Here is a 15,565-nt window from a genome sequence, read left to right as displayed (position 1 = left end):
GTTAAAATATAAACATGTCTGGGAAAGTTTATTGCACATATTTAGTGATTATTGATCACACCTTTTTATTATTTTTTCCAAAAATGATGCTGCTATTCTGAAAGGTAGTACTTTTATTTGTCCCAAGGAGGAAATTTAGCTTTTTACAGAAGCTGAATAAATATTATAACCATTCTCAAATACATACCAGAATTACTAAAAAGAAAGAGAATGTCTGGAATTATAAAATCCTATTGCCTTAGGTATGAAGGAGCCCCATTATTGTCTGCTGAACAGTTTGTTGGCTGAAAGTACCTAATGTGCAGCATTGTGAATAATGGCCATCAATTTGGTTTTCATTCTCTCCTTTGGTACTACATCCAGTGTTATCAAGAGTGCATCTCATAAATAAGCCAGCCTTCATAATTAGCTTGTTGGTCTGGGGGCTGGTCTTAAACTGATGCCAGCCTAGCACACCATAGTCTAGAAAATTGCCCTGACAGTCATAGAGCTGTAGAGGATGTAATTGATGTCACTATGCACGTTGAAGGAAGGCATTGTTTTATATAGTTCCTCATTGTTGCAAGACTAGACCAGCCAGTCATTGATGTGGGCCCCCATGTACTTGTAAAGTGACTGAATAGTGACTATAGTGAAAGTTAGTAACCAGTTCTTGGTATTCCTGATGTTTACAAACAGTTCTCTTTCCACCAGGAAAAAGTCCTTAGTTTATAGTAAATTCTGGATTTATCACACTTCATAAAGAGACCCAGAAAGCTAAATGTATATACAGATTTGGTATATTATCAAAACACTATATAAAAGCGGTCGGGATTGTCCTTCCATCCCGTGAGTGCAAAGTGTAGCAGTATTCCGCTTATCACAGACTTACTACGTGCGGCTTGTGGTACGACGCGATGTGAGCAGAGTTCTGGTGCTCCCATCGTTTCCTTGCTTTTGTGCGCATTCTTAGAGATTAGGTAGGCTATTTTTAGATTTGTATACAAAGAAATTTTGTCCTGCCTTACTTCTTCTAACTTGGTCACTTTATTAGCAGTCATTCACTGACTTTTGCGACATGACATTTTCAAGAGCAAAGCGCTCTGAGGACGTTGTCCATGTAGTGGATACTCCACAACAGGGAAAACTGATAAAAGGCACTAATAGAGTTTTCACACCGAATATAGTATTCAAGGAAGTTTTCGAAATTATATAGAACAAAAGTTTAAATTTCGTCGAAAAAATAACAGAAACTACGAGTATTAAAGTAATGCGGCTCAGACTCAATGTAACCAAATGAATGAGTTGTGGTACATGAATTTTATTTTTCACTGTACAGGGTATAAAATATCAAATTGATCTACATATTGAATTGCCTTAAGAAGTGGTCGACTTAAAAGTCAGTCGCCTTAAAAGGCGGGTGAGCCTATACATAATTATACGGCGTATGCCTGCAGGAACACGTGCAGCGAGCGAGAGACACACACACACAGGCGCGTGCGAGAGAGCGCTGGATGCATAAGAATAATAATACTTCATTACACTGATATACCGGTGTTTTCAGTATTCAAAGTGCTATCCACACAGGGAGGAACCGGGAACCGAACCCAAAATCTTCCACAGTCTCCTTACTGCAAAGTAGCAACACTACCACTGCGTTACAAGGCAGGTAAATAATGCACCGGGCTCGATTTTGTTTTCACTTCTGTTTACAGCAATCGGGTCGTAGTGTGCATTATTGCAATGTTACTTTTCTTGGTGGTAATTACATTACGGATGTTTCACATGTTCATTTTTTTCCCTGTGCTTAAAAGACATTAAAAAAGTGTTTCTCAACTGTGACTCCGGAACAACTCAGTATGCAAGCTATGTTAAGTGTCAACAGCAAAGACTTGCTACACCTTAATGAACAAGTGCTGAAACTTATCCCTACCGACAAAGTAACTTTCACCAGCGTGGCCTCCATCGTCACAGACGATCCTGCTTTCAGTCACGGACAATTGTATGTTGCTCTCTCCAGAGGTCCATCTTTTCATTCACTCACAGAGGTATCCTCAAACCCACCCCATTTGTACAACTGTGTCGTTCAGGAAGTGTTCACCCATCAATACATAATTATGCGGTGTATGCTACTCCACAGGTTGGCTAGTAAATGTATAATGTTAGTCAAAAAATCACAAGTGTGATTTCAAAATATGGCAAACCTATATAATTACGTTGATTACAATGTAATTTATTAATGTGCTTGGAAGGTAATACCTAAATTGAAAAAGGAAAGCAAAAATTGAAAAAAGCAAAGGACTATTTTAATAGAATCCATCTGCTAAAGCCACCGAATCATTCAGTCCCTCTTTGTGCCCTTAGAAAAATCCGAAGTTATAAGTAAGTTGTTATTGTGATCTTCACTTTAGTTTCTTTTTTCCTGAAAGGAGCTGTTTTATGTAAATCTGGCTATACATTACAGATGTTATTACGTGTGAAATCATCAAAATAGACATTAGCCTAATACAATGCTAATAGTTTTTTCTTTAATGGTTACTAGAGGGCTTTGCCCCCTGCTTGCTTCACTCACCAACCCCCCCTGCTTGCACACGATCTCGTATGTGGATTACTCTTTTGCCAAACAACATTTCTTTTAATTCTCGCAGATACACCTCTTCATTGGGAAGAAACACTACTTTTCCCTGATGGCAACACAAATTAGATGATCTAAAAATCTCCGACTTAAAGTTTAAAGCTAAACAATATCTACATACTTCTGTCATATCACCAATGTCCATATATTCGATCTCTTTTCGCTGTTTGGTTATTTCGCCAAGTAATAATGTCCATGTGTTAGCACTAATGTGATCTTTACTATTAGTTTTTTGAGACTTTCGAATTTTAGTACTTTTCATAATCTCTAACCTGCCCTGCATGTGTATCACACCAATGTTTTTGAACATCTTTAGGATGTCGTACTTTGTCTTCTACTCTTTCTTTCATTTCCGACCCCGCTTGGAGCCGAGAGCGCAGGAACTGTCTGTCAGTAGCATTCACATGAATGAGAAGTGATTGGACCGCTGTTCTAAATGTTTGAGAGGAGGGCATGACTTTTTAAAATCTCTTTGCATAAAGTCTTCTCTCGTGGGACTTGAAATTATCTCCGAGAATGTCTCATCCCAACATTTCCTTTTATAATAGAAAGATGTTTTAGTAAAGCAACAATCTAAAGTAATCAAATAATGATTTAAAATGGTTTGTTTCACAATGGGATGAATTTACTGTAAGATTTGAATATTAACATTGTGAATAATCATAGAACTCAATGATTATCAAAAAACTGGAGAAACCTTTGATGCTGAAAACTACAGACTAGATCAAAATAGAAATACAGTACTTTAAAAAGGAGGCTAGATTTCACATCTTTGTTAAATTTACTCAACAAGGAAACTATAATAATAAAACTGTAGACACTTGCATATACTGTAGCTTTTATAATGTGGTACATACAGTATATGTATATATAATATATAGTAGTTGCAACTTACAGGTGACCCCACCTTGTGTATCCCAGCTGATAGTATATGGTATGCCTGTAGTTTCAATGGTTTATATTTGAAATTACCATTTTGTCTGTATGTGTAGAAGTATTTTCAGAGCTAATTTTAAAGTAAGTGATAATATAACAGAAAAAATAACATTTTTCCAAGACCACTACTGTAAATGTTTTTGGAGTTTGTACATGTTATTTTTTTGAGATTGATTCAGTTTATTAATAGTGACATTTTTTAAATGTTGATGATAAACTAATATATGTTTTGTTTGAAAATTGTAAGATCCCAGCAGCAAAAGCCAGTAACAGGTCCATCAACAGACCTCCAACTCCAACAACTGCTCCCCGAAAAAAGAAGGATTTAAAGAATTTCAAGAATGTTGATTCTAGGCTTGCCCACCTGATACTTAATGAAATTGTAGACAGGTAAGAGTGTGGCAAAATTATCAAGAAGGTAACTGCCATTGTTATGTATGAACATGGCCCTGTAACACGCATGTTGTCAATACCCACATATGCAATTTTTAAGTGCTATATTTCAAACTCTTATTAAGTGGTTAGCCTGTGTACCAGGTTCATTGCATCTTATGTAAGAGTTTGCAAATTTATTGTTTGTTATATTTAAATCAAGAAAATACTCTCTAAATAGCCTGTGATAAGTAAGAAGTAATCAAAACTGAAAAGTGATATTCTGAGTGCACAGTTGTTGAAAAAAACTTAAAAACCTCCCAATCACTGGGACTGGTTTAAAAGTTGATAGAAGTTCCCTGATTCAAAGGAGACTGTCCAGTTTTTCCTTTGCCACATTATTATTTTGCACCAGAAATGTTGTGGAAACAGAGTACATGTATGCTATATAAAGTGTGCACAGTGCAAACAGGACTATTTAGTATCTAAAAGAAAATGTAAAGGGTCAGTTACAGTGTACCTGAGATAGTGCCATACTAATGCAGATTAAGACCAGTCCACATAGTACAGTACTAGCAGTAGATGAACTTCAGGCTTAACTGTTGTTGGAATGAACAACAGAAGGCGATCAGGACTAAGTTTAAATATTCTGTAGATTGTGGCTAATATATATATGCACATGATAAAGAATTCATGACAGATGCTCTTGCATTAATAAATCTTGATAGGCTATGACTAACTGCAAACACAATATTTAAAACTGTGATGACAGTTTTACAGTTGATTATGGTGGAATAAGATTATGCATTGAAAATGTTGTGGTGCCGTGTTCTTTGTTTGTACAGACTTACCTTGTTCAATTGGAAGAATCGTAACCCACCTGCCAGAGCTCCAAGGGAAAGTGATGTCTGAACGTTATCTTAAACTGCGAATAATTCAGTGCTCTCTCTGGCTTTGAAAAATAATTCAAGAATTGAAAAGAATTAATTATTGCCAATTTGAAATAAAAAAAGCCATGTTGTTGCCAGACCTTTTTTGTTGTTTCACTGTAGCAACCGCAAAATACGGGATGCGATTTCTACACTTCACAACCCGACAGGGGGGTGGACGATGTTTGAACGCACAATAGCATAACCACATTCGGTCCTTGTCCCCTCTTGCCACTATGCCCTTCTAAATAATTTGCAGAAAATAAAGCGCAACAGGATGTGGGACGGAAAAAATATATTAACAGATGCTGTTTACATTAACTTGCCCGGTGCCTTAGTGCTCATTAGTGAACCCCTTCCCCAGACACCCTCCCTAGCGCCCAAATCCTAACCCCTGGTTTGACACAGACAATAAAAAGAAAAAAGTAAATAATAAGAAAAACTGTTCTTTGAGAACGCAAAAGAAAGATTTAGCTTAGTCCACCATATAAGAAAACAAGAAACCCTGCAGTTCAGTTTCTCTTGTAAGTCAGGAGGAAGCACAACAGTCCTTTGGCGAAACGGTTTCTCTGCGGAAACTATCACGAAGAATGAAACTCAGGTATCCGACTCACCAGACGGGAGCACCCGGAGAACACCAGACCCTGGCCTCTTGTCGGGGATTCGTCACTTGAATATTTCTTCGGGGTGGCCACCCATGAATAGCAGACGTCCCTGGGTGAGATATGATCCTGAAAACTTCTTTGAGCGTGGATAGTCGCTACGTTCCTTTCAGCCTTATTCTTCCTTTTTTTTTTCTCCTCTACTTGTTCCGCCATTCCCCTTAAAAAGAAAGTTTCCCGCTGAAAATCCTTGCCCCTCTCGGTTGTTATGGCAACCTGACGCGGCAACAGGCAGCTGGAAAGTTTACTTGGGCGGGATCCTCCCAGACTGGGACGTCACCAAAGGTGCCTGAAGGGCTATTTAAAACACCCTCCCAGCCAACATTATAAAGTGATGAACAATCCAGAAGGCTAACCCGAATGTCCGTTATGTAGCCTTGCTACATCACTGTATATGAGTAACCACATTAAACAGAGCTTGCATATCAAATATCTCCCCTGATTGAGTAATGGACAGAAATTCTAGAATTTTTTTAGTTGTTGTTTTGGAACAAAATTTTTGTATTGTTGGTAAAAAAAAAAAAATAATAATAATAATCCTAAGTAGAATACAATTTTATGTGTTGTTTAATTCAAGCTAGTGAAAGCTACTGTACTGTGAGTAAATATTATTTTGTCTGCCTTTTCAACATTTTTGCCTTCTGCCGTTTTACCTTCAATTTTTTTATCTCGCAATAATGATTTTTCAGTGGACCTTCAGTTCACTTTGATGATGTCGCTGGACAAGATCTTGCTAAGCAAGCACTTCAAGAGATTGTGATTCTTCCTGCTCTTAGACCTGAAGTAAGCAGAACAAGTTAAACCTAAAACAAGTTTTGTCTCTAAAGAACTGCAATAATAATGAATAGTGAACACAGTTAAATATTGTTAACTGAAATATTCTTTTGTAGCTGTTTACAGGACTGAGGGCACCAGCACGTGGATTGCTTCTCTTTGGCCCTCCTGGCAATGGAAAAACTATGTTGGTATGTGTTTTTTTTTTTTTTTTTTTTTAAGCATTATGTTACAATGCCTGCAACGCTGTTTCACTTTTTCATGTCATTTATTTTGGATAGTAGCCCCATTTAAAGTTGCATACAGTTCTGTCATTATCAGTAGTTCACTACTGTGAGTTTGAAAAGGAAGAAAATTACTTCCATTCACCTCCCAAATCCACAATTCCCTGACCAAGTTTTTAGGACCCAGCCATACTATGCTTACACTTGGTGTTTCTTGAGGGTTGTATTTTATATAACTGGTAAAGATTTCGAATATATTTTGGTGCACTCAAAAACATTTTCTAAATTTTGCAGGCAAAGGCAGTAGCCACAGAGTCCAATGCAACCTTTTTCAATATAAGTGCTGCCAGCTTGACTTCCAAATATGTAAGTTTTTTTATGATATCTAAAAAAACTAACTTTTTTCAGTAGTTTGCTCTGTTATGTAATTTTGTTGTATTTAAAGTCTGTCTAAATGAATATTTCAAAGTAATTGTATGGTTTGCTTTATGAAATGTTTTCTGTGGCCCAATCTATTAAGGACAGTGATTATAGTTTAATGATGTTGTTAGATGAAAAGGGTAAGGGCACACACGTCATGGCTAGAGGATATTTTTTTCCTATTTTTATTTTACCAAATTAGTTGTAGTAATATCCCTATGAGTAAAAAGTATGTTGAACTTTTTCATTTATTAAAGACAAAAAAACTTTAGCCTTTCACTATTAAACAAAATGGACTTCAGGTGTCTCAATTATTTCTAAGATTGAAATACTTAGTTATTGTGCATAACACGCATCCATAACTCTCAATGTAATGCCTTGTGAAATGACACCACCATTTTCAGCATGGTGTCATATTACCCAGTAATGTAAAGTATTTCATATTTAAAATGCTTTTTTCTTTTTTTTAAATAAGGGAGGCATTTTGACTTAGTGGGTAGTGCTACCACCTCCTAGGTCCACCATCCCTAGGAGTGAACCCTGTACCCAGATGATGTCTGCATGGATTTTACATATTCTGTCAATGTCTGTCTAGGTTTTCCTTCAGGTATTTGGGTCTTCCTCCATATTCTCAAGTACCTGCAGGTTAGATTAAAATGCAATTATAAATTGCCCTCTGTGTGAATGCAGCTGTGTGGATGAGCTGGATTTTCAATAGACTGGTGTCCTGTTGAAGGATGTTTTCCTATCTAAAGCCAAGCATTGTCATGACAGGCTTGGGCTTCCCGTGGCCCTAAGTTGGATTAACTCTTTTCGAGGGTGTTATTTCTTTGAATCAGTTTGATTGTGCTATAACTTTTCTGGGTGATACTTTAATATTTCTGGGGTTTGGGGTATTTTATTTGTGTCTTGAACAAAAATTGTTGACACTATTTTTAAATTAACCTTCCTATTGTTTTGACTACTGGGAAACCTTACTGTTGTGACCAGCTGCTTTTTGGGAGCATGACAGAATTGTGCCATTAGCTGTAAAAATTTTTCTTCTGTCCTTTTCTGTTTTTGACCTTCACCTGTGTCTAACAATGACTTCACATTTTATTTCTATACCACATTGAATCACAGTGCATGTAATTTGGCTTGTTTGACATTGATCAACTGAAAAAAACCCTTTAATGTCAAAGTGTGAACAGATCTCTCATCGCTCTCTTATCAGCTTTGTTCATCTGCACACTGCAGGTTTTCCTCCATTCTCCTTTCCAGAACTCCTCATGCTCGATCAGATTACAGTAGACCCCCGCGAAGTCATGGTTCAGGGTTCGCGGATTCAGTCGTTTGCGGATTTTTCCTTAGAACCGAACTATTAATTGTTAGCGGAAAGCACAAATATCCTCTGCAAATTTTTATGGCTTTTTTCATGGCAATACTGTGCTGTAGAGAGAACATGAAGCAACCGCTGAGGGAATCACAGTTTGGGATAGTGAAAGTCGCAAATCAGAGAGTGTTATTCATTTCTCCTTGCTACTGATTGATTGCTGCCCTGTGACGCGTCTCCAGGTGAGTGGGTTTACCACCGCTGAGGGAAACGCGGTTTGAGATGGTGAAAGTAGCCAAGTTGAGAGCGTTATTCATTTCTCCTTGCTGCTGATTGATTGCTGCCCTGTGACGCGACTCCAGCTGACTGTCCTCGTGTTTTCCATTTTGTTATTGTATTAATTTTGTTATTCTTAAACGCACAAGATGTCACTGAATTGCCCTACACCTTCTAAGGCATCCAGCACTGAGCCTAAGCGCCAGAAGTTTAAAACACTCCAGGAGAAGGTTGAACTACTGGATTTGCTCCGGGAACTAAAAAGTTATGCTGCAGTAGCGCGCCACTATGGCATTAATGAAAGCACCTCACGCTGCATAAAGAAGAACGAAGCAGTGATCTGGAGTACCGTATCTGTAAGTTTTTGCGATAGTGCCAAAAAGGTAACGACCGTAATGACTAAAAATATCGTCAGGATGGAATCTGCCTTGGCATTGTGGATCACCGACTGCAAGAAGAAGAACATCCCCTTGGACGGTAACATCATCCATGAGAAAGCACTGAAATTGTACCAGCAGTTCCCTACAGAAGACAATGTAGCAACTTCCCATCACAATATTCCTGAAACCTATAAAGAAAAGCAGGCATGAAACCCCACCAGAAGAAGACCCATCCAAAGATAGAACTCCTCCTGAAGCGCCTAAAGAAGAGGCGCCACCCGAGGAGTTTTAAATCCTCTGCATCGTACTGCACAGCTACTTCATCATCATCATAATCAATATCATTCATCATTGGTGAGTACCCGTACATTTTACTGTATTTACACTACTTATAGCAAAGAAAACGACAGCGCATACCAAAGAAAACGTGCTTACATGAATTACAGTATATTAGCGGTAACATCGGTATTTTACATTCTAGCACTGCGGGAGACAAAGCAGTACAGTACTGTACAGTAGATGGGTTTACCTTTACATTCTGTTTTTAGGTAATGTATTAAGGTAATTTTTTAGGTAATGTATTAAGCTGAGTTTGCAACGAAATTAAAGTGCTTTGGGGACATACTGTATTTAGGGTTGAAACTATAAAAATAGGCATTTAAAAGGCATTTTTTAACCACATCCAAAAGTTGCAGTTTTTCACAATTCGTGGGTGCTCTAGGAATGTAACCCCCGTGAATTTTGGGGGTGTACTGTAATGGCATTTTTCAAGTTCAGTCACAAACTCTCAGATTGAGATGTAGACTTCTGAGAATCTGGAATCCAGGACGGTATCATTTTGTGATTAAGCCATGTCTGTCTACTTTTGTCTTTATTCTTGGAGTGATTGTCTTGCTGGAAAATGCATTTTCTCTGAGGATACAGGTTTTTTACAGACAGCATCTGGTTTTGCTCCAAGATTTCCTGTTCATTTTACATTCAGCCCTCACAAGCCTTCCAGTGGCTACTGCAAGGAAGCACTCCACAGCTTCAATTTTCCACCACCATGCTTCATGATGGAGGTGATGTATTTTTGATAATGTGTAGTGTTTGGCTAAAGGTAAATATGGCATTTACGCTTGATAAAAAGCTGACATGCTCTAGCTGACTTCATAGCATGTCCTGTGCCTTCTGGCTAATTCTAGCTGGGGTTTTCTCTTTTCTTTTTAAACAGTGGCTTCTGCTTTGCTCTTCTCCTATAAAGCTGCAATTGGTGAAGCATCTGGGCAATAGTAGTTATATGCACACAGTTTCAGCCATTCTACTGTGTAACTCCATCAAATTCCTCTTGAAAGTCCTTTTTTTTTTTTTTTTTTTACTTTTGCAGTCCTTGATGTGGGGCCTAGAAAGACACTAAGCTACTTTGCTGTAAAACAAAGAAATAAACAGAAAATGCTTGTATACACAATAGAGGTAGATCACTGGTGCTTAAACAATGAGTTATTTAAAAAAAAAAAAAAAAACTTTTAGCATCAGGATGGATTTCCAGTCATCAGATTGTTCAAAGTTTTTTGGAACGTTTTTTTTTTTTTTTGGGTCTTCATTCTCTGTTCAGTATTCAGTTTCAGTCAGATAAAGAGCTTTTCATAGATTTTAAAACTACATGCATCACTTTTTACACAACTCTAGGCAGTGCTATCCTTCCCTCATTCTTAGTACCATATTTAACAACAAATCCACCATCCAATCTTTAATATACAGGATAATATGTGCTCATATTTTTAACAAACATAATTGTATAATGCAGTGGTTCCCAAACTCGGTCCTGAGGACCCACTGCGGCTGCAGGTTTTTGTTCCAACCAGATTCACAATCAGTGATTATAATTGATAACAACAGATCTCATTTAATTAGCTAGTCTTTTTTTACTCTTATTCTGCATTCAGAGAAACACAACAGTATGGTTTTTTACATTTATAGGACATTTAGAAATATTTCTATTTTTTTCTAAAGCTGTAAATGCTTAACTCTCTTTTGTTGTTTTCCTATTATTTTCCCCTTCCCTGTGTAGTTTGCTCCCTTCATTTAACCCTAATAGTGACAATTAACAGCCAGCACAGTAGATACCCAGGATGATGAAAGCAGCAAAGACTTCAGTGTCAAACCTGCTAATTAGTAAATAATCAATTAAATAACCAGAACACCTGGCATACTGCCAGACAGTCCATGGGAGCTATTCGACGATTGTTTGAAACACGTGTCATTTCACACAATGATGACATTCCATGGTCTCAGAGATCCCCAGATCTCGCTGTGATTTATTTTTAATTAAAAAAAAAAAAAAAAAAAAATTCTCTCCTTCTTCTGTAGGGACATCTTAAAAGACAAGTGTAATGTACACATCCTGCAAATACTGCTTAACTAAAAAGGAGAATTGAAGAGGAAATTGCTGACATTCCTCTTGGCGTGTTTCATTGATTAATGCAGGATTTCCATAACAAGCTGTCAGAATATGTACGGAGAAATGGACAACACCTTCATGATGTTTTCTTCAAAATATAAAATGAATATTGTTTACCATCATTAATACATTATGATTTCCAACTCCATACACCTCTTCAAATTGCTTTTGCTCAACATACAAGGGCAGAGGAACATTTGTAATTTGGTGGGTGGGATTATGATACAGTCAAAATTCTTAAGAACACATTTTCATGTTCAGTATTTCCTATCAAATAGGAAGTACAGCTGATGTTTATAAGTCTTTTAAGCTATTTTGTATGAACTTTAGTTATTTACTTCTATCCCTTTCGCTTTTCATTTTAAGGTGGGAGAAGGAGAAAAACTTGTAAGAGCGCTGTTTGCGGTTGCACGAGAACTTCAACCTTCCATTATTTTTATTGGTAAGTAAGTAGTTGTATATTGGAAACCATTTATCCATATATGTTTAAACCTACTGAAAACAGCCCAAGACCGAAATTTGATATAACTGATTATTTTTGTAATGTATATTTGTTGAAAAGAAGCATAGAGAACTATGTAAGAAAAATATAAATGGAAAATAATGGATTTGAAGTTTTTTTGTTTTTGGTACATGGTTTTTATTTATCTTTAAAATAAGTTGTATGTTCTACTTTAACTATAAATATAGGTCTTAAAAATATTAATTGTCAGACCATGTAAAATCTGATTGTGACTGAAAGGCATAAGTCAGTTTTTGGATCTTACTGTATATTTGCTTTGCTGGTGCCAATGAATAAATGCTGAATACCATTTCTTGCAGATGATAGCTAAAGGTTTCAACCTTTTGGGATGGCTCAAATCTTTCATTTTGTGAAAACAATTAATTCATTATGGTAAATTTAATGTTTTTTTTCCTCTTCAGATGAAATTGACAGTCTCCTATGTGAAAGAAGAGAAGGTGAACATGATGCCAGTCGGCGATTAAAGACAGAAATGCTAATAGAGTTTGATGGAGTAAGTAATATTAATGTTTTAATAAAAATATTTGTTATGCATGTATAAATCATCATATCAGTATTTTATATATGCTGTATTTTATTTTCCCCATCAGTGCCCGAGGTGTGGACATAATCAGTGTGTGTTTTTCTTTTTTTCTCTCTTCACTGCATGTTAAAACCAAGCAAGAGGGGGATTCCTGTCTAGATTTTATTTAATAAACAGTATGTTACATTTCACAACATTTTGGTCAAAGAGGAAGTGAAATATATCTGGAACTCTTTAGGTAGGTAGGTAGGTAGGTAGGTAGGTAGGTAGGTAGGTAGATAGATAGATAGATAGATAGATAGATAGATAGATAGATAGATAGATAGATAGATAGATAGATAGATGCATGCATGCATGCATACATACATACATACATACATACATACATACATACTTTATTAATCCCAGGGGGAAATTCACATACTCCAGCAGCAGCATACTGATACAAAAAACAATATTAAATTAAAGAGTAATAAAAATGCAGGTAAAAATAGACAGACAATAACTTTGAATAATGTTAACGCTTACCCCCCCGGGTGGAATTGGAGAGTCGCATAGTTTGGGGGAGGAACGATCTCCTCAATCTGTCAGTGGAGCAGGACAGTGACAACAGTCTGTCGCTGAAGCTGCTCCTCTGTCTGGAGATGACACTGTTTAGTGGATGCAGTGGATTCTCCATAATTGATAGGAGCCTGCTGAGTGCCCGTCGCTCTGCCACAGATGTCAAACTGTCCAGTTCCATGCCTACAATAGATCCTGCTTTCCTCACCAGTTTGTCCAGGTGTGAGGTGTCCTTCTTAATGCTGCCTCCCGAGCACACCACCGTGTAGAAGAGGGCGCTCGCCACAACCGTCTGATAGAACATCTGCAGCATCTTATTACAGATGTTGAAGGATGCCAGTCTTCTAAGCAAGTATAGTCGGCTCTGTCCTTTCTTCCACAGAGAATCAGTATTGGCAGTCCAGTCCAATTTATCATCCAGCTGCACTCCCAGGTATTTATAGGTCTGTACCCTCTGCACACAGTCACCTCTGATGATCACGGGGTCCAGGAGGGGCCTGAGCCTCCTAAAATCTACCACCAGCTCCTTGGTTTTGCTGGTGTTCAGATGTAGGTGGTTTGAGTCACACCATTTAACAAAGTCCTTGATGAGGTTCCTGTACTCCTCCTCCTGCCCACTCCTGATGCAGCCCACGATAGCAGTGTTGTCAGCAAACCTCTGCATGTGGCAGGACTCTGAGTTGTATTGGAAGACCGATGTATATAAGCTGAACAGGACTGGAGAAAGTACAGTCCCCTGCGGCACTCCTGTATTGCTGACCACAATGTCAGACCTGCAGTTCCCAAGACACACATACTGAGGTCTGTTTGTAGGATAGTCCACGATCCATGCCACTAGGTATGAATCTACTCCCATCTCTGTCAGCTTGTCCCTAAGGAGCAGAGGTTGAATGGCGTTGAAGGCGCATGAGAAGTCCAGAAACATAACTCTTACGGCACCACTGCCTCTGTCCAAGTGGGAGAGGGATCGGTGTAGCATGTAGATGATGGCATCCTCCGCTCCCACCTTCTCCTGGTATGCGAACTGCAGAGGGTCGAGGGCGTGTACCTGTGGCCTCAGGTGGTGAAGCAGCAGCCGCTCTATGGTCTTCATCACATGTGACGTCAGAGCGACAGGCCGGAAGTCATTCAGCTCACTAGGACGTGATACCTTTGGGATTGGGGTGATAGAAGATGTTTTCCAAAGCCTCGGGACTCTCCCCTGTTCCAGGCTCAGGTTGAAGATGCGCTGTAGAGGACTCCCCAGCTCCAGCGCACAGACCTTACAGCGAGACCCGCTGCTTTGCTGGCACGAAGTCTCCTCAGCTCTCTGCTCACCTGCGCTGCTGTAATTGTGGGTGGGGATGTCTCTCCTATGCTGGTATCAGCAGAAGGATGGGTGGATGGTGTAATACTCCGTGGTGAGAATGGGTTAGGGTGGTCAAACCTGTTAAAGAAGTTGTTCATTTGGTTTGCTCTCTTCAAGTCTCTCTCGATGGTGGCACCCCACTTTCAACTGCAGCCAGTGATGATCTTCATCCCATCCCACACTTCCTTCATGCTGTTATTCTGCAACTTCTGCCCCAGCTTTCTCCTGTACTGCTCCTTCGCCGCCCTGAGCTGGACTCGGAGTTCCTTCTGCACGCGCTTGAGTTCATGCTGATCACCGCCTTTAAAAGCCCTTTTAGTGCAAATTAAAACATAAAAGTAGTGAAATAGCTAATGCTCTAAACTTGCATTTTTCTAAAGGTTTCAAATTTGAAGTAGATAACCTCCCAGATATAATAGGGCCTGCTAAATGTACTTAGTGATTTGGAAATTGTAGAGAAAAAAATACTGCTTAGATTAAACAGGCTGAGATCTAACTAATCACAAAGATAAGGTCTGTCTTTGAGTGCTTCAGTAGTTTAGTGAATGCATATAAAAACCTTTTGTTCATATTTTTAGAAAGTCACTGCATACTGGGGAAATTTCCCTGGGAATTTAAGATGTAGTATGTAGATTGGTGCAAAACTGTCTAAAACACAAGAAGCAGAAGGTTATATAGTATGAGGAACCTTATCAGAATTAGGTAGTAAAAACGGTGTCCTTCAGCGGTCAGTCCTGGAGTTGCTGTTATACAGTGGTTATATAAAGTCACAATGCCCTTTTGAAATAGTTACTTTGTCATACAGCCTGAAATCAATAACCATTCTCAAAATAACTTTTACCAGCATTTTTTACAAATGTTGCCTTGCAACATGAAACTATTGAAAGTGACCAGCTCAGAAATTTAATTAAAAAATGAAAAACAAGAATGACGGTGGTGGACAAGTCATCAGTCCCTTGGTTTAATACTTAGTAGAGCCAACCTTTGCTGTAATTATAGCCACCAAACTTTTTGGAAATGTTTCTACCAGTTTTGCACACTTAGATTGGGGAATGATTGCCCATTCTTCCTTGCAGAATTTGAGTTCAGTCAAATTTTTGGTGAGCAGCAGTGGACTGCTCTCTTGTCCATCCACAAATTTTCTATTGAATTTAAGTCAGGGCTCTGAATTGGCCATTTGGCCACATTCACCTTCCTATCCTTAAGCCACTGTGTTGTTCTTTTGGTGGTATATTTAGGATCTTTAACATATTGGAAGGTGAATAATCTTC

The 15,565-nt window shown here is 38.3% G+C and overlaps 1 protein-coding gene across 2 annotated transcripts in view; it reads left to right on the top strand.

Moving 5' to 3' along the window:
* spast (spastin) overlaps positions 1-15,565 on the top strand; it is a 77,492-nt gene that overhangs the window by 43,559 nt on the left and 18,368 nt on the right. For both annotated transcript variants that reach the window (XM_028821015.2, XM_028821014.2), the window contains 6 exons: positions 3,798-3,940; positions 6,203-6,296; positions 6,404-6,478; positions 6,806-6,877; positions 11,706-11,781; positions 12,264-12,355. In XM_028821015.2, coding sequence (XP_028676848.2) covers positions 3,798-3,940; positions 6,203-6,296; positions 6,404-6,478; positions 6,806-6,877; positions 11,706-11,781; positions 12,264-12,355 — 552 coding nt within the window. The remainder of the gene's footprint in view (positions 1-3,797; positions 3,941-6,202; positions 6,297-6,403; positions 6,479-6,805; positions 6,878-11,705; positions 11,782-12,263; positions 12,356-15,565) is intronic.

Source organism: Erpetoichthys calabaricus, chromosome 15, assembly GCF_900747795.2.
Source record: "Erpetoichthys calabaricus chromosome 15, fErpCal1.3, whole genome shotgun sequence".
NCBI classification, from domain to species: domain Eukaryota; kingdom Metazoa; phylum Chordata; class Cladistia; order Polypteriformes; family Polypteridae; genus Erpetoichthys; species Erpetoichthys calabaricus.
This window is presented reverse-complemented; position numbering and strand designations above follow the sequence as displayed.